Source organism: Embiotoca jacksoni, unplaced genomic scaffold, assembly GCF_022577435.1.
Source record: "Embiotoca jacksoni isolate LCO1_2020_lvr unplaced genomic scaffold, fEmbJac1.0.p SCAF_3, whole genome shotgun sequence".
NCBI lineage: Eukaryota > Metazoa > Chordata > Actinopteri > Embiotocidae > Embiotoca > Embiotoca jacksoni.
In genome coordinates this window covers 6,978,961-6,999,166 of record NW_027185381.1, presented here as the reverse complement: position 1 = coordinate 6,999,166, position 20,206 = coordinate 6,978,961, and the positions used below count along the sequence as shown (strand labels likewise).

The 20,206-nt window shown below is 40.0% G+C and overlaps 1 protein-coding gene across 6 annotated transcripts in view; it reads right to left on the bottom strand.

Moving 5' to 3' along the window:
* Positions 1-575: 575 nt before the first annotated feature.
* Positions 576-20,206, bottom strand: part of LOC138206745 (AP-3 complex subunit beta-2) — a 48,018-nt gene continuing 28,387 nt past the window's right edge. For 4 of the 6 annotated variants that reach the window (XM_069163705.1, XM_069163706.1, XM_069163701.1 and 1 more), the window contains exons 18-27: positions 14,890-15,004; positions 13,363-13,531; positions 12,896-13,061; positions 12,580-12,667; positions 12,203-12,312; positions 11,865-12,093; positions 10,327-10,411; positions 8,388-8,485; positions 4,944-5,082; positions 576-3,470 (exon numbers count right to left, since the gene is read on the bottom strand). In XM_069163705.1, coding sequence (XP_069019806.1) covers positions 3,320-3,470; positions 4,944-5,082; positions 8,388-8,485; positions 10,327-10,411; positions 11,865-12,093; positions 12,203-12,312; positions 12,580-12,667; positions 12,896-13,061; positions 13,363-13,531; positions 14,890-15,004 — 1,350 coding nt within the window. In that variant the 3' untranslated portion in view covers positions 576-3,319. Of the gene's footprint in view, positions 3,471-4,943; positions 5,083-8,387; positions 8,486-10,326; positions 10,412-11,864; positions 12,094-12,202; positions 12,313-12,579; positions 12,668-12,895; positions 13,062-13,362; positions 13,532-14,889; positions 15,005-15,690; positions 15,730-20,206 lie in introns of all 6 variants that reach the window. The other 2 variants (XM_069163704.1, XM_069163700.1) reach the window with 1 other exon arrangement.

Sequence of the window (20,206 nt, the reverse complement as noted above, 5' to 3'; positions counted from 1 at the left end):
TATTGTTGTAGGAGGTCGAGGTCGAGCCAGTTGAACTACTTTGTAGCTACTTCAAAAGTTCAAGTCAGTTGTTCCCCACCCAGGGGTCACAGCTACGTCATGCTCCACACGTTTATATATATATTTCACTTTTACATTATCTTCTTTTTTATTTTGAAATGTTGAATAATTTTGACCTATTTAGGCTTCAAAGTTTTCGTGAAACGAAACCATCTCAAACGTTTACAGTAAAATTACTGTTTAAAAAAAAAAAAAAAGATTTACATATTTTTTTGATCTGTTACATAATGTAACACAAAACTGCAGCTGCCAAATGTTGTGCTCTAAAAAAACTATAATAATGAAAGTATAAAGTGGCAAAAAAATGTAAATACTCTTGTCACGGGCAATTTCTTCAGTGAATGAGAATAAAGAGTAGCAAAGAGGCTGCACAGAAAAATACAGCTGGCCGTTTACAACTTCCTTTTTTTGGTCCTAAATGTTTACTCTATAATTACAGCTGCGGCGTAAACCACACAGCAGGTCATCGTTTGGTTTACGTCGCTCAGCAGAACACAAGACAGAAGAGACACAACTCTGTATCCGTACTTTTATTTGTATAATAAATAAACTTGTAATACCTCAGGAGGACCACGTTTCACAACCACACACACGACACGCCGTACTTTGGATCTTTGAAAGCAGATGAAACGGATGGCCAGACATGAGTTATGATTTCTGTGAGAGAGACTCTTTTTTTTCATTGGATGTTGACATTGAAAGTAGAAATTCTTTCTCTTTACATTCTTCGTGGTGACTGCGGTGCAGTGACTGGAGGTGTCAGGTCTGAGTGGTCGAATGGCAGACAAAGAAACAAGGTACAAATCAAAAGGCCAAAACGGAGTCAGTCCGTACCGCTGAAGTGTGACTGAGATACACTCCGTCGGTAGGAGTCTGGTAAAAATAAATACACAGATAATAAGTTAAGAAACATGCAGCTGTTGGACACGTGAAAAACAGAAGCCACGTGACCTTTGACCTGAAATCAAGATGTAATTAAAGTCATGAAAAACTGTCACCTGACAAATGAGTTTAAAGTGACACTTAACTTGAAAATGTTTGACATCATAAGAACAAGTTCAAATAGAATCTAATGGTTTTCCAAGTAAAGTTTACATCGAGACAAATGGATCAAATTAAAGTGAAAATGTATTTATGAATTGAAATATTTGATAAACCAATAAATATGAGCTTTGTTTTCAGCAGGTGTTTTCGGTGGGAAGACGTTACATCCTCAATGGATATATTTTCAGTAAACATTCCTCTCTTCTGTCTTGCCAACACTCAGATATCAAACTTATTCATCTTCTCATGTATCAGCAAAAAGGCAAAAAACTGTATATCCCAAAATGTTAAAAAAACATTTCCATTAAAAAAAAGTTTAAAAATAAAGTTTTAATTTAGATTCAGTGGAGTTTAAACAACCGTCAATCGACAGAAAATTAACAGGCAGCAATTTTTACTTTGAAGCTGGTATATGGCTCTGTTCTTAATTTCCAATAGACCAGTTAATGAATCACTTACTTGAGAAAATAACATTAATAATTTGTGAATATAATCCCTGGGTGAAGCCCTAAAATTGGGTGATTTTTAAGTACATTTGTTTCAATTGGATTTGAACAATTGGAAGAAATTTTATCTCCGGAAAAACTGTTGATTTCTAAAGTGTTTTTTGTGTGTGATTGGTTTGATTTCAAGTCAAGTGTTACAAAAATCATATTGAAAACAGCCACTTCATGTATGTCAGGTCAATATTCAACGTCACCATTTCCACACACACACATCCACGCGCACACACGCACACACACACACACACACACACACACACACACACACACACACACACACACACACGCACGCACGCACACACACACGCACACACACGCACACACCACACCTTATAGTACTGTATTACATGTTGCAATACAACATTTACACATCTTCAGTTTTTATCAATGCCCCACTTGTTGTGATGTGCACTTCAACAGCTCTTCAACAGCTCTTCAACAGCTCTTCAAGTCACAGAATATGAGATGAGAATCCCTGTTTGTTCCCAGGAGCGGAGACGTATTGATGAACAACACTCACTGTGCCCAGATGGAATGATTCACTTCTGCAGCAGGTGTCTCAGTCGAGCCGTCATGCGCTAATGGCTTAAAAAAAGACTGGATGACTATCGATTAAGCTGATCTTAGTTGTCTGTGTATTTTAGCAGGGATCTGGTTTTGGGGGCGATATATAATCTCTTACCTATTTTATATTACCTATAGTATCTACATCTTAAAATAGCTGAGAGCTAACAAGCTCAAATTGAAAACTGGTGGGACAGATATATTTCCAAATGTGCTCCCTTAACTCAATTAAGTAAAAAAAAATATGGATGATCTTTTTTAAGGTTTACTTTCTCTTAATTTGACATTGTTTTGATAATCCAGCAGCAGTTTATTGTTTTGTTTAAATCTCATGTTAACGTCACAAAATGACTTTTATTTTGTATTTTTGGAGCTCTCAACCACATTTCTTAGCTTCCCTCGGCAGAAGAAGTTGCTCATTTGTCATGGAGGTGATTTATGTAATGCAAGTACAGACCTCCGGCATGTGTAATGCTACGTTCCATCATTGAGATGTTTGATTACAGAGTTGGTCGTGTGAGGATTACAATACAGGGCATTCACAATACGATAGTGTTTGGTTTTCACAGACAGCTCGTTTCACGTGTACATTCGGTCTCAGTCCATGACAACTGAGCATCCACTGAGGAAGAGCACCAGCTGTGGTTGTGAAGCTTCACAAAATATTTTTTAGTCAAACTGCTGTATAAATGACCGATAATGAATCTTCAAGCTGAATTCATGTTTAACCAAGAAGCAATTTTCACTCTCTGATGTCTCTAAATGGGAGTTAAGGGATGCAACCGTCTCTGTTTTATCTACTTGGGGTTCGAGTCTAATAAATCCAATCATCTCCTCGTAAAATGTGTTGCAAAATAAGTACTTTTGGGTGGTGATGTAAAAAAAACCAACAAAAACAAATAAATCGGGGTCCAACATCAGTCATATCCGATTGTCGTCAGGTAAAACTGGCATTCAGTGTTTCTAGACGTCATTTCTAAAAGTTTAGAGCTCTTTAACAAGACAACAAAAACATTCTGGAAAGTTCCTCTCTGACACGGCTCGCAGGAGGATGCAGGGGATGCTACACTGATGAGTCTCGGAGGATTATGTGAAAGGCGGCTGGAGTGAAGAGGGGGCGGAGTTCAAGGCTGGAGCGCTGGCTCACGTCACTGCGTTAGAGCCAGGTGGATGTCCTTCACCAACATGGTGCCGATCACCATTTTCTCACAGTTGACCATCAGCTGGGCGGCGCCTTCCTCTTTTGTCGCCACGGTAACCAGCACCAAGCTGCTGCTGGTCACCGTCCTGCCGGCAAACCTGTAGACAGGATGATCAGGAGGAGGAACAGGAGGACTGAGGTCAAAGCAGCAAAGATCAGAAGTAAAGATGAAGCACAGGATAAAGGAGGGATACGCAGGTTAATCAGCAGCATTAAGTTTCAACTTCTTTTTTTTAAAAGTCAAGTATTAACCCTCGTGTTGTCCTTGGGTCAAAATGACCCGCAGCTGTGTTCAACCAAGTTCTATTTTATTTTCACATTTTTTGGGATCATTGGTGAAAAGAAGGCTGTGAGGGTTTCTTTAAAGAATGATGACCAATGATCCCAAAAAAATATAGAAATAAAATAGAACTTGGTTGAACACAGCTGCGGGTCATTTTGACCCGAGGACAACACGAGGGTTAAGACCACAATGATATTAGTCAGTATCCAGACAGAAAGTATTTTTGGGGTCCAGCAAAAACCTAAGCGGCCAAAGAGGTTTCCAGAGTATTTGTTTTAAGCTGAGCGCTTCCTCACCATGAGTGTGTGTGTGATCAGAAGACAAAGGACAAAGTCAGTCCTGAGTCTTTACTATCAAGTCCCGAGTCAAGACCAACAAGTCTTGACTTGTGTCACTATGGCTGTTGACCCACACTCCTATTCCACTGCCATGTGGTTGGCCTCCACTGTAATTCATGTTTCTTCCACTGGAAGACCACTACTACTGTGTAAGATAGGAGGACTAATAATATTTGAGCACTGCTGTGGTGTTTAAAAGTGTTCCAACAAAAGATCAAAATGTCAAAGTGTGAGCTGCTACACTACATGTTAACTGAAAAAAAAAAAATCAACTCTATGAATAGAAGAATGCATCATCCATTACACAGATGGGAAATATCAGTCAATTAGTACAATCTTATGTACTTTTCGGATAGTTAAAAATATTTATCATATGGTAACATTATGTAAATCCAATTACGTTCTTTCTGTGTTGTAAAAAAGAAAACTACAATTTATACATATGAATGATATTCGATATATTTTCAAGTCATTCAGATCTCTTGATGTGATGAATTTAGGTGAACTCTGACCTTTTCATCTATTGAGCTGTGAACCTGTGTACAACGCTGGTTGTTGCAGTGTAATCAGAATTCAACATTTCAGAATCACATGTTACGTAACATGCAAGACCACACAGCACTGAAGCACCGAGGGATGTTGAATAATTGATTTTAAATTGTGTTTACGTAAATCTAACGAACCACTGCTGACACTGCTGGGTCCATGGAGGGTTCAGCACTTTGTTTTTGGTTCACTAAAACAAAGAAAACGTCATTTCTGTACTCAGAGGTATTAATCCACACAGCACACAACATGGGTGTCTGCGTCACTTTAAAGCAGAAATCTGATGTTGGTATTTTGCTGAAACATTAAAGGTGAGACACAACAAGCACTTTCTAGAGTTTCTAGACTTAGTTTAAAAAGCAAGAGATGTTTCCTGGGAATGTTACTTCTTCTAATCGTCTCACCTGCACTCTTTATCCGACCCACAGGGGACTCGGCTGAGGTTGGCGGCGGTGGTCACTCTCTGGACGATGGCGTGTTCGTTCCGGCACTTGACGTCCAGAGTTAGCTTCTCTGTGATCTCGTTCATGCCCATCAGCTGACCTGCAGGAGTGTGAGCGGAGCGCCGGTCAAACAGGAAGCATCTCAAGTGGGCTGCAGCTCATTTTCACTCTCCCAGCATAAAAACGAAAAAGCAAAGCAGGTATTAATGGTCCAACAAAATGTGTGTGTACGGTGGGTGCTGCGTTTACCTCTGGGATAATTCTATATCAGGATATATGTCAGCTTCAGACATATACAGTATTATATACACATACTGTATGTATGATTTAACACTACAGTGATTTCTACATCACCACGAGCACCTCCTCTGAGATCTTCTGAGAGATTGATGTCATATTTGCTGCATCAATGACTACAAAATGCGACTAAAACTGACACTGGAATGCATCAATGCTTTCCACTGAACTCAGTAGTGGAGTGACTCGCTTCTAATGGTGAATTCACAGCTAGTTTGTGCACTGCTAGCCGAGTTTAATACGTCATGAATTTCTAATGTCGCTAATGTATTTCTAATGTAATTTCTAAATTTAGTTTTTCTCTACTACAACTGACACCTCGGGTGTGAGAGGAAACCTTCCAGTGAGCAATGATTTGGTGTTTTGCTTGCCAGGTTCTGTCCATGTTCAGACCGTTGTTTCAGCAGTATTTACTGATGTACTGAAGTAAAGCAAGTCCTAAAGAGAGCTGTCAATTAACAGAAAATTCATCAGCAGCAATATTTACATTATTCATCAAATCTGAGGGACCACAAAATGAATAAAAGGATAGGAAAGTAAAAAAAAAAAAAAAAAAAAGGTGTTTATTTTTTGGCTGAATTACTCAGCAATTTTACATAATGGGGTCCACAGAAAAGTGGCCAGATAAAAGCATTCAAATTTTCGGTTGAACTATCGACCGTGCATAGATATTTAATGTAAAGTATACAAGGGTGGATCAAAAAGTTCCAAGACTGCTGTAGTTGCATGTGAACAGTAAGTAGCACCATGACGTGCACCGAGCAGGGAGAAGCTATAATCTTAGTGAATAAATATTTAAAATTTCGCCGCTTGGAAAAGATGCATCAGGTCAGGAGCGCAACCAGCTGGGTTTTGTTTGACATTCACAGAGTTGTCTGCCATGAATTCGTCCCCCAGGGTCAGACTGCCAACACAGAGTTTTACTGTGATGATCTGAGGGAAAACATTCAGTGCAAACGAGCTGAACTGTCATTTAGGCACTTGGGTTCTTCAACATGACAACACGCTCACTCGCACCACATTGAAAACTGCCAAATTTCTCACCCGCAAAACCACAGTTGTTGCTCCCTGCCACTCCTACTCACAGGAGTGAGCTCTTTCTGTTCTCCAAAAACATGCGCTTTCTTTGTTTCAAATTTTAGGTGCACAGTGAAATGGTGCTGAAGTTTATCAAGCGAAAAAACTTGGAATACTTCCTCATAAAGGTTATAGCTCCCCCCTGCTCTGTGCACATTACAGTGTTATCTACCTTTCATGCGCAACAGGCGAAAGTCCTCCCATTTAACTTATTAAAACAACGTGATGAACTGTGTTGGTTTGAAACTAGCAAAGAGACTTGCGTTGCTCCTTTTAAGAACTAAACTTGCATGTTCATTTTTTTGTGTCATCAGGTGTAAAAAACGGCTCTGAGCGTGGAACTTTCTGAGAGTTCAGAAACTTTTGTGGTGGGCTTCGGTTCAAACAAAGCTGTAACAGTAAATACAACGCAGGTCAGTGTTATTGACTCTTGTTTTATCTGCAATGGTTTAGTTTGTCGAATCTGCATGGTTCTTCAGAAATGGACAAAAGACAAGCAGAGAATCCTTAATCTTTAGTTCCTAATTAACTTCCTAAGTGGTTCTTATGGTTCCACAGGTCCTTGAACTTTATGATTAAAAAGAGGCGAGGATTATGGATTATAAAGGGAAAAAAATAACAAATAATCAGTTCATCAGAAATTACATTAATCATTAATCATTAAAATCATTTGTTTGTTGCAAAATTAATCAGAACTACAAGTTAAAATATAAATGTCACTATTAAATCAAATATTGGCCGTTTAAACTCGAGATCTCAAGGCTTCTTTTGACCTGCAAAACCAAATCAGTGCTCATCAGATCTGATGAACAACAAACCGCTCAGGCAAACGATGCATTGTGACACTTCAGACTCCCAACATGGTCAGTGGTTATCAGCCGTTTGAAAGCTCATGATCGAGTGCTGCTGTGAGTGCTCAAAGAAGAGTGACTCGCGATCAGTGGATGAGCATTTTCCAATCATTCCCGGTGGAGCAGCAGAGTGTGAGCGGCAGATTAGCGCAGGTGTCTGCAGCTACAGACCTGGAGATGCGGGTAAGTGTTGTTGATCAAGGCAGGAGAGGGAGGGGGAGTCAGCAGGAGGTGTTAATTTACAGGAGGAAGGTTGAGGAGCAGGGGGAGGAGGGGAGTGTGTGAGGTTGAGGTTGGCTATAAGGCAGGTGAGCACACAGACGGCTGGGAACAACAAATCTATCAAAGCCAACTTACCTAGACTCTGTAATAGCTTCTCTATTGGGGGACAGTACGAAGAGGGAGGAACCGTGGATATGACACATGTTTAAAGAGTCACTATGAGTTTGTTAAGAGCTCGACACTCGCTGAGTGTGAGTCAGGATGGAAAATGAACACCAGACACCAGAAACATGCCGGAAATTTTTGTCTGTAGCTGCTCGACCAGAAACTTTCTAACTCTCCGGTTCGTTCTGGAGAGTTTTAAGTTTATTTCCTGCATTCGAATAAGAAGTTGAGACTCATCATGCAGCTACCGTGACATTTACTCTGTCTGACAAATGGCTTGCTTGTAATGTAATGTGTGTTATAAAGAAATGCATTTCAACAAACAGCTACACATCAGATGTGATTTCTAATGCTACAAGGTACAGCATCCTCATTTTCAAGCTCCTAATTTCACCATTTCATACTGTAAATATGAATATATATATATATATATACTTTTTAAGTTAATTGTCTATATCCATGGAGACAGTTTATATGAGGACCCATTTATGTGCAGATCACACTCTCTCTATCTAAAATAAGTATAAAGTATATTTAAAAAGAACATACTGTAGTGTATATTTAAAGCATTCCTAATCACTGTTGCTGATAAAGGATTTATTATTTATTCATTTATCACCTAGATTTATCATCTGAATATGAGGTGTAATGGGTACACTAATTCACATTTCAACAAGTTTACACAATATTTAAAGATTTGCAGTAATGTATTGGTAAAGCAGTTATACAGATTATGTTTTAGGGTTGACACATTCAAGATATTAGAAGGATTTCATTGACTATTAAGACTCACCTTGCTCCTTTTTAAACTCGTTCTCGGTCAGGAAGATGGGCCTCATCAGCTCTCCAACCGGCGGCTGGATCGACACGAAGAATTTCCTGGTGTGAGTGCTATAAAAGAAGAACAGTGGTTTTATGAATCTTCATGAATTTAAATTTTTATGTTAACTGGATCAACACGAAGAATTTCCTGGTGTGAGTGCTATAAAAGAAGAACAGTGGTTTTATGAATCTTCATGAATTTAAATTTTTATGTTAACTGGATCGACACGAAGAATTTCCTGGTGTGAGTGCTATAAAAGAAGAACAGTGGTTTTATGAATCTTCATGAATTTTTACTTTTATGTCAACTAAAAGGACAGGCGGGCTTCTGGACTTATGTAAACTTTATGTCTCAATATTGTACTGTTTGACTTCACACAAAGCACAGATCTGGGTAGGATGAAGTGAAATAGCTATGATTGTTTTCCACGCCCTGATCATTTCCAGCTGTCCCTCATTATCCTCCTCTCCCTACTGTATTTAATCTGTGTTCCCACCTTTAATGCTGAGATTAGACGACACAAATTCAGCCCAATTTTTATATGATCTAGTCATTGCCGAAAACTTTCCAGTGTTGAGCCTGAATATGAATGTTGGGAACAAAAAACACACCTTCTAGTGTGACATAATTGAAGAGCAGTGATGTGGCGTCTGGGACACAACACGACACCCCGACCAAAAGTCTAACATGTCAGAATTGTTTCGTTATTAGTTGCCTACTTTAACACATCCTACGACGTGTTCCTTGACGTCGACCAATAAGATGACAGAGTGCATCACACTAACCCTGCGTTTCAATATCCGTACTACTATACTATTTAGTATGCCAAAAAATATTTAGTATGTCCCAGTACTTAGTATGTTAAACGTTAGATGGCAAAAGTACCCGGATGTTCGACTACAGCCGGTCGTATTTTGCAGTATTTTGCAGCCAGCGTGCTACTCGAGCTGTTCTGACTCACAATCCTTTGCGTAGCGGAAGAGATTTCACATCGAGACAGTTGGTGGCGCTAATGCTCCGCCCGCAAAAGGAAGACGGAAGAGAAGAAGAACAAGAGGCATTAAAAGGAAGCCTACTCGTTCCAAATCACATCCTTTTTCTTTTTTACTTCAAACGTCGCGCTACCGATCGCGACGGATACGACAAAGTGGGTCAAAGTTCAAGCACATTTTTATGATGAAGTAGTATGTCCCAATTGGATTCATACTACATGCAACAGTAGACACTTTTTAAGGGAAGCTGTAGTCCGTACTTAAAGTAAAAAGAAATAGTATGCGATTCGGAACGCAGGGATCTGTAACCATTATTACCTACTTCTTGTTCTCCTCCCCGACAACACAGGAACTCCCACACGAACGTGAATAACGATTGGTACACGTCATACTTGCAGAGTTGCCAGTCTCCCAACAAAGACATGGCAAGGATTTATGTGACTTTGATTGTCTAATCTGATATAGTTAACATTGCGCAAGACATATATCGAGTCGTCTGATCCCGGCATTAGTGTCAGTTTGTAGTGTCGGGATCTCTGTCCAGGTTCTCATGTTTTTGTGTGTCGATCTACACCCAGCTGGTTCAGTTTGTTTTTTGGACATTTTTCCCTTTTTAGAATCAGCCCGGCTTGCTGCCACCGGTCGCTGTATCAGAGATCCTGATAAGATGATAACATCTTTTTATTTACTTTGAACCTCCTGTTCTGTTTGTCCTGCATTCAAACCCCATCTTCCTTTCTTGTAACGTAGCACTCATCACCAGAAAACATTTAGAAAGATCCATCACACTTTGGTGTAAAAGTGTATTTTCAAATCTCAGCAGATTCACGCGAGATTGTTTGTTACAGCATCAGCTCGGTCTGTTTTTCCACCCAGCGGTGGACTGTCTGCTCTCTAACACACACAATCCAACTCACCACAGCTGGAAGTTGGCCGCCTGCGTTGAGTCACAGAAATCGATGCCCATCACAGCCGTGGCCGTCTCACCTGCTGGCAGCAGCTCTGTCGACACAGAGGGAACAAAGTGTCGACACGTACACAAATAAAACCACACAAAGCTGTTTGTTACTTTGATCTACTGAGATTAAACGTGTGTCCTCCTCTGCAAACTGTGGGATGTGGAACTGGTGTGAATCACTGCAAGTTTTTCATATGTAATGTGACAAAATAAAGTAGGCCTCACAGTATACTCTCAAAATCAATATGTATACAACAAATACTGAAAATCACCACAACAATTAGGATATGGATTTTGATATATTGATATATTTTGAGATATAATTGTGCAAAATGTGACTTGGTGGTTTATATCAGTCACTTCACTGACCCGTCCACAGACAATGGAAATGGAGGAGCTGCTGATAGCCACAAAACATTACAATGAATTGGAAATGGTGGTGAGACAGCGCGAGGATAATCTTAGAAAACAACAATAAAACTTTAGAATCACTTTTGGTGAAGTTTAACTGGCAGTGTCGTATGACACGTTCACTGTTTAATATATACACCGCAAGTGCACAGCACCTAAATACAACTACCCACCAACCTTTTCAGACAGGACACTACATCAGATTTATCCATTATTTCAGGATGAAATGCATTTGTTTTTGGCAGTAACTCTGTTCGAGTGATGCTCTGGAACAATGTGATCAAGCGTGACACAGACCGTCCCTGAGATTACAAAACGCCCCGGCAAAGTGTGAATGAATGAACATTTAAATTCATGAACACAGGATGAAGAAAGAAAGCATTTTTTGCTCATAGAGGAGGAGGCTGGGGGTGGTGGAGGTGACGAGTTAGGCTGATGTACGAGCGTTGTGATGAGCACAAAACAAGCAGAAGGAACGAATGTTGCCTTAGTTATGACTTGTGCTAATTGGGTGGGACAGACTGAGGCCGTAGACGATTGGACGGAAAAGGGCCTCGCGACTACGACTGACTCCCTAAACTAGTGCGAAACTCCATTTCAGAATTCATACACACCAAAATGGTGTAAAATATCAGAAAATAAATCCATCGAACTTGGCATTTCATTTCATTTAATCTAGACTAATGTTAAATGCATATTTGTATGGCAGACTTTTAACAAGACATTAATAATTCCAAGAAAAGATGGGTCTTTATGTACTGATGGTCCTCTAACCTGTCTGCCAACACATTATAACTTCCAGCCATACATAAGAAACATCAAAATCTGATGGACAGTTCGATATGAAATTGTCTGCATCATTATGCTTCTGAGGGAGAAATCTTTTATATTTAGATCCCCATTTCTGGTAAAACCCAGAGAACAACACAATCATCACTATTCTGTTCATAATATTTGTTTCATCTGGTATAATGAACAGTGCAGCTTCCAGCAGCTGATAGTAGAGTTGTAGACTTGATAATGTTGATGAAACTAATAGAAAACATTACACATGTTACATATTGCTTCTCTTCGGGCGTTGCTCACCGATCTCCGGGAACTCTTTGACCCTCATCCCAGACTGGAGCTTCACGTCCTCCATGTGCAGGTTCTTGGTGTCAGACGTGGCGCTGTTGGTGAACTGCATCTGCACCGCCACCATGTTGGCGTCGGGGCTGAACGGCTGCCGGCTGAAGCAGTACTCCACCGACAGACCCTCGCCGGTGATCCGGTGCAGCAGGTCGTAGCTTTTCAGCGCACTGGAGGGAGCGATGGTCTGAAAAACAAAAGATCCTTTCAGTCTGTCATCTGCTGTAGAGTCACTTCTTTGATTTCATAGTTTCATGAATGAAGGTGCCGAGCAGAGAGACGTGTCAAGTACTTACAGCCGGGGAGAGAACAGAGTCGGACAGAGACAGCCCCTCCAGGTCGGTCACGAGGCTGTTGGACAGGAAGGTGTTGACGGGTGTGACTTGAGGGGAGGGAGCAGGTTCAACTGGGGAAAAAGACGCACAGAAGAAGCATTCAGCTGAGAAAACCGACAAGGAAAGAATTCAGACCTGACTGTAGTCATCGATTTATTACATTATATCTTAAAAAAAAAAAAAAAAAAAGAAAGTCTGGTTGGTTCAGTAACCAATCAAGTCCACCTACTGTTACTATGATTTTAAAATATAATTACATATTACCCTTTCTCACTGACTTTGCCTGAAACGAGCATCATTACTTTTGCATTCCCTGGAACAGGGATGAAAAGACTCACAATCGTCGAGGTCGAGCAGAGACATTTCTTTCTTCTCTTTCTTGCTCTCTTTCTTGACAGGTTTAGAAGGAGGTTTGGATTCAGCTGCCTGGAAGGAGATCAAAGAAAACTGCCATGAAGAGATGTTTTTATGTTAGCGCATGCAGCCGGCCACATTTCTATATTTAAAAATAATTCGTTCATAAGGTCATAGGAATACATTATTTTTTATCACTCAATAATCATACATCGTAATTTACATCTTGTATTAATGTAGATTTTTCAAAATAAAATACTCCAGGGGGTCTTATCTTCCTCGGTATTTTATAATCAGTACCTTTTTTTTCTTCTTGACCTCCACCTCAGACTCGGAGTCTTCAGATTCTGATTGGCTGCTTTCAGACTCGCTCTCCTCATCCTCGTCAGATTCAGACTCTGACTCGATCTTACGTTGTTTACTCTTCCTCTCGTGCTTCCTATCTTCCTCCTCGCTGCTCTGTTCGCTGCAAAAGGAAAAGAAAAGGTCAAAGGTCCCCCAATGATCTGAGAGTTAACTCTAAAACCCTTTATGGAGGAGACACATGTTGCTAATAGTTAATAATCAAAAGAAACGAGATCTGAGATGAGATGCGCAAAAGGAAACAAAAAGATTGACCACGGTCAAATTAAAATTCAACATACTTGGCTGAGGACCTGAGGATGAATCGGATACATCAACATACAAAATGCACTACAATATATAAATAGATATTCTGGAGCAATAAAATACGCCGATCAAACACTAAAACAAAGCAAGTAGCCTGCCTTTCACTTTCTTGCACTGGCTTCTTTAATTCTTTCTTTTTCTTCTTTTTCTCCTCCTCCTCCTCCTCTTCCTCAGACTCAGAACCTTCCTCGCTCTCTTCGCTCTCCGATCCCGACCCGCTCTCCTCACTGCCGCTGCCAATTTCTGAGCCGCTGGCTGAGTCCGATGCTGAGGAGGTAAAGTTCGGGGTCAAAGGGCGAACATGTCATATCCACTGACAAACACGATAGCTGGGATCAGACGATTTCTACTTAAACCCTGAGACAACCGAGTTTTAAACAATTTCAAAAAACTTAAGATCAAACTCAATGTATTAAAAGCCACCATCAAATCTAAGTAACTTCTTGATCTGTCAGATCATCAAACGTTTTTCCACGACAATCACCACCGAAGATGAACTCTTTATGATACTTTCTATTATTGATGCCCCAGATGCATTTTCAAACTTAAATAAGAAAAGATCAAGCAGCAATTTTAACTGACACTCTCAGATTCGTACCTGAGACACATAAACAAAACAAAAAAACGACTAAAGGATGAGATTATACAGACAATTTTGTGCTAACTTGCACTAACAATATTGTATTTTTCCAACAATATTTTTGTAACTGCGATAAATTGTTGCAAGTCATGGTTGGCTTTTATATGCCATAGAAACTCCACAAAGAGTTTTTGTTCATCCTTACAAAGACAAGACAAGTTGTCTGATGTAAAAAAGTTTTTTGTTTTTTTTTATGTTTGTTTAAACTCTGCTTTCCTGAAAGCAAACTCAATTTTTATTGGCTACTGAAAATGATTGTTTTCAGTTTGAATATTTCACTCAGGATTTTTGGTGAGACTAACCAAAATAAAATCTTTGACATTCCTAATATCACCAGCGTGTACTTTCTAAGGCGAGGCGAGGTCAAACATCACACTGACACAGTACCCTCTAGTGGACTGACCTGTATTACAGGCTTCGGTGTGATATCAGGCTGCTGACAGATGTGTTTCACTCACAGAAACATACTGTAGTACTAAACTAGCACTAACTAGTATTACTAGTACTACTGTACTGTAGCTCTTAAAAATACTATTATTGTCCATTAAATAACAAAGTTGGTGATGTTCAAAATTTTTCTTACTGTCAATAAATCCCATTATGATATTAAAAGTTAGGCTGGTCTAACAAGTTTCTTTGTGCAGCGAATGTGTAAGAATAATGTAAAATATTATGTTTACACTATTATTAAGTTTTGCTAAGAACAATAGTGTCCAGCTATCTTCGGACATTCCTGAATGTTTTTACAATAAACAATATACTTGTTATACTTTCAGGAGCACCCGGTGAGCTGAGTGCAACAGACAGTCAGAAATGATTAGTTTTGATCTTTTGCAGAATTTGTGTCTCATTTTTTAGTATCCATAAATACCCTCATTCACACTGAGCAAAAATGACACACACAAACACATCTGTGGTGGAAACTACTCATTAACTAAAGGATGTTAAGATGGTGCCACCAGGGGCAGGCAGCCCCCAGAGTTACCACTGTCAGCGGACTCCGTCGGCCCGGACTCGCCCTCCGAGTCAGAGTAGAACGGCTTCTCCACTTTCTTCTCCTTCCGCTTCTCGCGGCTGCTACATTTGGTCCATTCAGGCACCTGTCAGAAAGAAGAGTTCAAGCAGTAAGCAGTGATTTCTGCCTCGGTGAAAAACTCCTCAGACAGAAGCAGGGCAGATCACAGTAGCATGGCCATGAATGCCTCTGCCTGGGCGTGATGCAGCCAAATGAAGCCAGCCATCGCTGCTGCAGATCTGCTTTTAGATCTGACAGTCAGACAACAGATTGAGTACAGACACTAATGCTGGTATGGATTCTTCTTTCTTTCTTTGTTTTGCACAGATAGATGTTTGCACCAGGTGTTGCCTTCATGACCAGTTGCAGAAATGGTTTTCTTGTAATACAGGGAGCAGTTCCATTAAGAGAAGTGATTTCTTTGAGGAGATGCGGCAATCCTCCCACACTTTAAAAAAGAGGCCATCTGCTCTTTCTGTGACCAAACTCATTAGCAGAGCCATCTGCTAATGAGTGTGGACATCTCCAAACCCTATTTAAAACCCACAAGGCTGCTAATGCATCCCGACGTGTTGGAGGAGCGCACGTCCTGCTGGAAGAATCACTACTTTAATGGTAGAGACTGAGGAAGAGGGTGCTGTGTTTCAGGTAGCTTTGGCTGAGCTAAGCACAGAACAGCAACTAGGCGGGGTGTTAAAAAGCACTTGGGTTTTTGCGGCTATATGGGTTGAGGCTCAAGGACGTGTGGCTCTTTGCCGCTAACTGACTCACACTCGTTAATGTTGTGACTCTTTCAAGCAGCGTAAAAACCTGGCAGACGTAGAAAAGAAAAAGAGTGGGATGGAGGTGAGGAAAAAGGAGGGAGAAGTTTGTTTCAGAAAAAAGTCAGGAAAGCAAGAGAAACAGGAACAGGAAGGTTTCTGGGTCTAAAAATAAGAATGTGTGAGAACAGTTTTGGATATCACAGAGACAAAAAAAAAAAAAACTAAATTTCATGACAGCATGCTTATTTACCACAATGTTTACTTATTGTTACTGTAAAATAATTAAAGTTTTAACTATTTTGTTGTTAAAAATCAATATATACTCCAATATAACTTAATACTACTGTATATACTTTTATATATACTTAAATACTGCAGAAATTAAAAGTCAACATTAACATTCACTACATACTAATACATCAAACAATATATGGAAATGCATTTAGTATGAACGTCTTCAACAAAGCAGGGTGTGCTAGCATGGATTGAATGAACTACATGAGGAGAAGCAGAGGTGGAGCAGCAGGAGGAGGAGGAGAAATCACATCACTCCAAATCACACAACAACATTTGTGACACACTCACACAATCGTGTCACAAACTTCGTGAGAGACCAGTTAAGTGCCGAGAGGGAAACCGTCAGCGGTAAAGCAATCGCCACTCCAGGTGGACTGAAGTCGCCTGTTTTGGAGCTTTTTCGACCGTATCGCATGACCTTCATCTTCATCATCAGCCGATGAAGTTTGCTCAGTTGTCTTAAAACCGTCCATGATTACTTTCAACACTTCAGGGCTTCTTGTCTAAGTTGCCCTAAAAGTTTGACAGTGGACTTTGAGTAGAGATTGAGCATCATGCAAGAACCACTCGAATGAACAGATTTTTTTTTCTTTGCTAGCATGTGCGAGTGATTTGTGGCCCTCATTGATTTCCTTGTACCTCAAATCATGAGTTCAATTATACAACAAGTAGTTCTGACCCAGCGATCTGATTGGTCAACTGTTCACTTGAAACGTGCTCAAATCACCATAAATGACACGCTGCTCATCACAAGAAATATCACTCTGCCTTATCAATGGGAATATAGATTTGGAATTGAATTTCATATAATACTTAAATACTTAAAATCCTAGCAGTGGCTAGCTTGACTGGTTATGTTTTAAAACATGACACGGTGCTAGAATCTTAAAAATACACGAGTGCGTCGATATTTTTTTTCAGCGGATATCTTCCTTACAATAACAACTGAGCAGTTTTGTGTTTCTATGTGCTGTATTTATTCAGTTTGAGAAACCATCTCTCGAAAGCAATATAACGACAGTGTCACATCATCTGCTGTAGGCTATAAATTTGTCTCCTTGAATATTTCCATGACCGTCACATGAACACCTCTAATATCAGGCGTGGACTGCTTTGCTTTAGAGATGCCTTTCAGCATGAATAGCTTCATATCAGACCATTCACGTGTCATTTCTGTCACAGTACAGCTTTACATCCTTTAATGTTTCTCCTGAGACGACTAAAATCGGAGCCGAATTTATTAAGCTATCGATCAAATGAGCAGGTGGAACTCTTTAGACCTAAAAATGCAATCTACAATAAGTTTGTGAAGTGAAGAGAGCTTAGTGAATTAGGAAGTGAGATTAAGAATCGTAATACGAAAGTTTTCTTGCATGAAGCCGACTGTCAATCTCAACATTTCAGCAAACAGAGAAGAGAACTTGAAAGCAAAACTCCGACTGCTGATGAAGACAATGGGATACGGCTGAAAGCATTAAACAAGTGAGTAAGTAGGCATTGAGTTGGGACCGTTTTCTTCTCGACTCTGGAAGTTTGGTAAACGAGATCAAGAATGAACTGTTGAGTTCAGCTTAATCTTTTTGACGGGTTATTGGTAACAATTTAATTCAAAAGTTGTATGCAAGATTTAGGATGAAACTTATTCTGCACCTTCAATTCACAATTTTCAAATCATTTAAGAGGATAAAAAAAATATTTGGGAGCCCTCCAAGTTCATCTCTTTCTACATGGGACAAACACAGCTGTCATATTGATCCTCTCTGAACTGAGCACTGACTGAGGATTCACTCCTGAGAGGTAAAATCCCATTAATCTCATCAGCAGTTCCCACATTAAATAATCAGGAAGAGACTGTAAGAGAGAAAGAGAGAGCAGTCATCAAAGCAAACACCACTGCACTCCCAGACTTGGAGGGGGGGGGGGCACCTCTCGCCAGTCTCCTAGCAAGCTGATCCGCCCCTCACCGGTGGTTGTGACTTCCTCTGTCTGTGGAGGTGTATGATATGCAGAGGGAGAGGCTGTCAGAGACGGCGACGCTTCAGAGGATCCACTGACCCGCCCGGCTTTAACAGCCACAACTGGAGTAGATGTAATGGGACACTCAGGTTCATAATGGCCCAGTGTGCTTTTTGAACAACTGAACTGCTACTTCAAGGACCGTACCGGTGGTTTTGCTTGTTTTTGCTCTTTAGCTACTCATCATATACTTCACACATGATTACTAACCATTTTTCAAAGCATACTACAGCTTTTTAGATGGATTTACTGCTCTCATCTCATCATTTAGAGTACATAAAACAGACTACTTAGCAGTCTCAACTACAAGATATAAGTTTGAAAAACACCAACTGACAGTTGATTGAGCTGAACCAATCAGCAACAACATGAATTAAATCTAAAGAATTTTAAAGAGCTCAAATGTATTCAGCTAAAACAACGACACGTAGCAGATCTTTGCATTTGGCAGACTGGAAGCGTCTGGGGTAAAAAAAACAGGTAACTATTTCTATAAATGTATTAATTCATGGGTTTATGTCTTCATATAATGCTACTTCTTCATGAATAACTTAAATAATCTGTTGATCATAAACTTAATGTATTGCCTTAACCTTTAATTTAGTTTTGTTGGTAATGGTTTTAGTGATAACGTCATTTTTTTTCATCTTTATATTTGTCCGTTGATAAATGTCGATATATATGTAAAGAAAAATTACAAATATATATTTTTTTTAAAAAGACAGAAAATGTATTAAAACTACAATTAGATTTAAATCAATAATTTAATAATTAGCAGTAATTTAATAGATATTACTGTTGCTATGGTTATGTTCAGCTGGGTATAAAAAGGGCTCATGTTGGTGTGCGAGCTGCCAATTATCGATTGCACGACGAGTTAATGTCATCAGATCCCTGACAGACCACAATAAGAGAAGCTTAACCGAGGGACGCCATTACTAACCTGGTTTTAGTAATGAGGTATGTTGTCAGAAAATCAATCAGATGTCAGGACTTCAAAAGAGCACCTGTTCACAGCTGCATTACCACATGATGTAAAATCACTTGGCTAACGAAATAAAAGCAGGAAACATGGTTACTGTGACGGGTCTGCTATCTCAAATCAGTTTCTGATCTCTGTGAAGGAAGAGAACATCTGGGAACCTGAGAATCAAACTAGAAGTAATTGGTTATTTAGCACGCAAAAATGTACTAAACTTTTCATGTGGTCTTTTACAACCCTGACGTGTTTGTACCACCAATCAAGTCAAAATAAAATGCACCTGTGGCCTCATCTTGAAATCTACAGCACAAGTAAAATGACAAGTTACTACTCAAGTTTTGTGTCAAAAAGCTACACTATTATAACAAAAATGAACACGTGACAACAAAATCAAGCCTTGAGGTCACTCCTGAAAAATCAAGTGCAGTCTTGATTTTAAAAGAGAAGTGACACTCAAGTTTTGATTGTGTGTCTTCATTTAAAACACATTGTTGCTCATGAACCGATGGCACATGGAGTGAATGGGATGGAGAAGAAGAGGAAGGACTTCAAGGAGCTGGGATGACGCTCTGCAGGAGAATGCACCATGTCCTCTTAAAAAAAGTTTAACTTGTGTTTCTGCTTGCAAATTTCAGAGTGATTTGGCCAAAATTAAAGACACTGATTAGAGATTCGTAATATCAGCCACTGGCTTCACCTGAACAATTTTGCTCCCAATCTGGTCTCTTCTGCATCGCATGTGCTATTGGCTCAAACAACAGTGACAAGTCATCAGGACGGGGCGAGTGAGCTGCTGCTGAACAGAAGCAAGTGCAGCAGAGAGGATGAGAGGAGCTCAGCACCACCGGCTGTTTTCATAGTGACTCAGGTTTTTTTCAAATATAGACTCTAACATTTTCTCTTCTTAACAAGAAAGTAATCCTCCTTTCTCCTTTGTGACTCATTCTCCTCCGTGGAGGGGGGAGTTACTAAGCAGCTTTTGGGAGTAGATAGAGGCCAAGAGGGATGCATGTTACTGATGAGCTGTTAATGCTAATGAGCTGTAAGTGAATGAATGATGGTCAGTGAAAGAGAAATCAATGTTATATTGGAGTTGGTGTTATATTGGATGTGAGGCTCTGGTGACTCTGTCCAACCCCTCTGAGGCACCGCTCTGGGGAAGCAGCAACCCTCGCTCCCCTCCATCTTTCGGGGCCCCCGGAGACCCCAGAGAGCCCCTGTGTCTCTG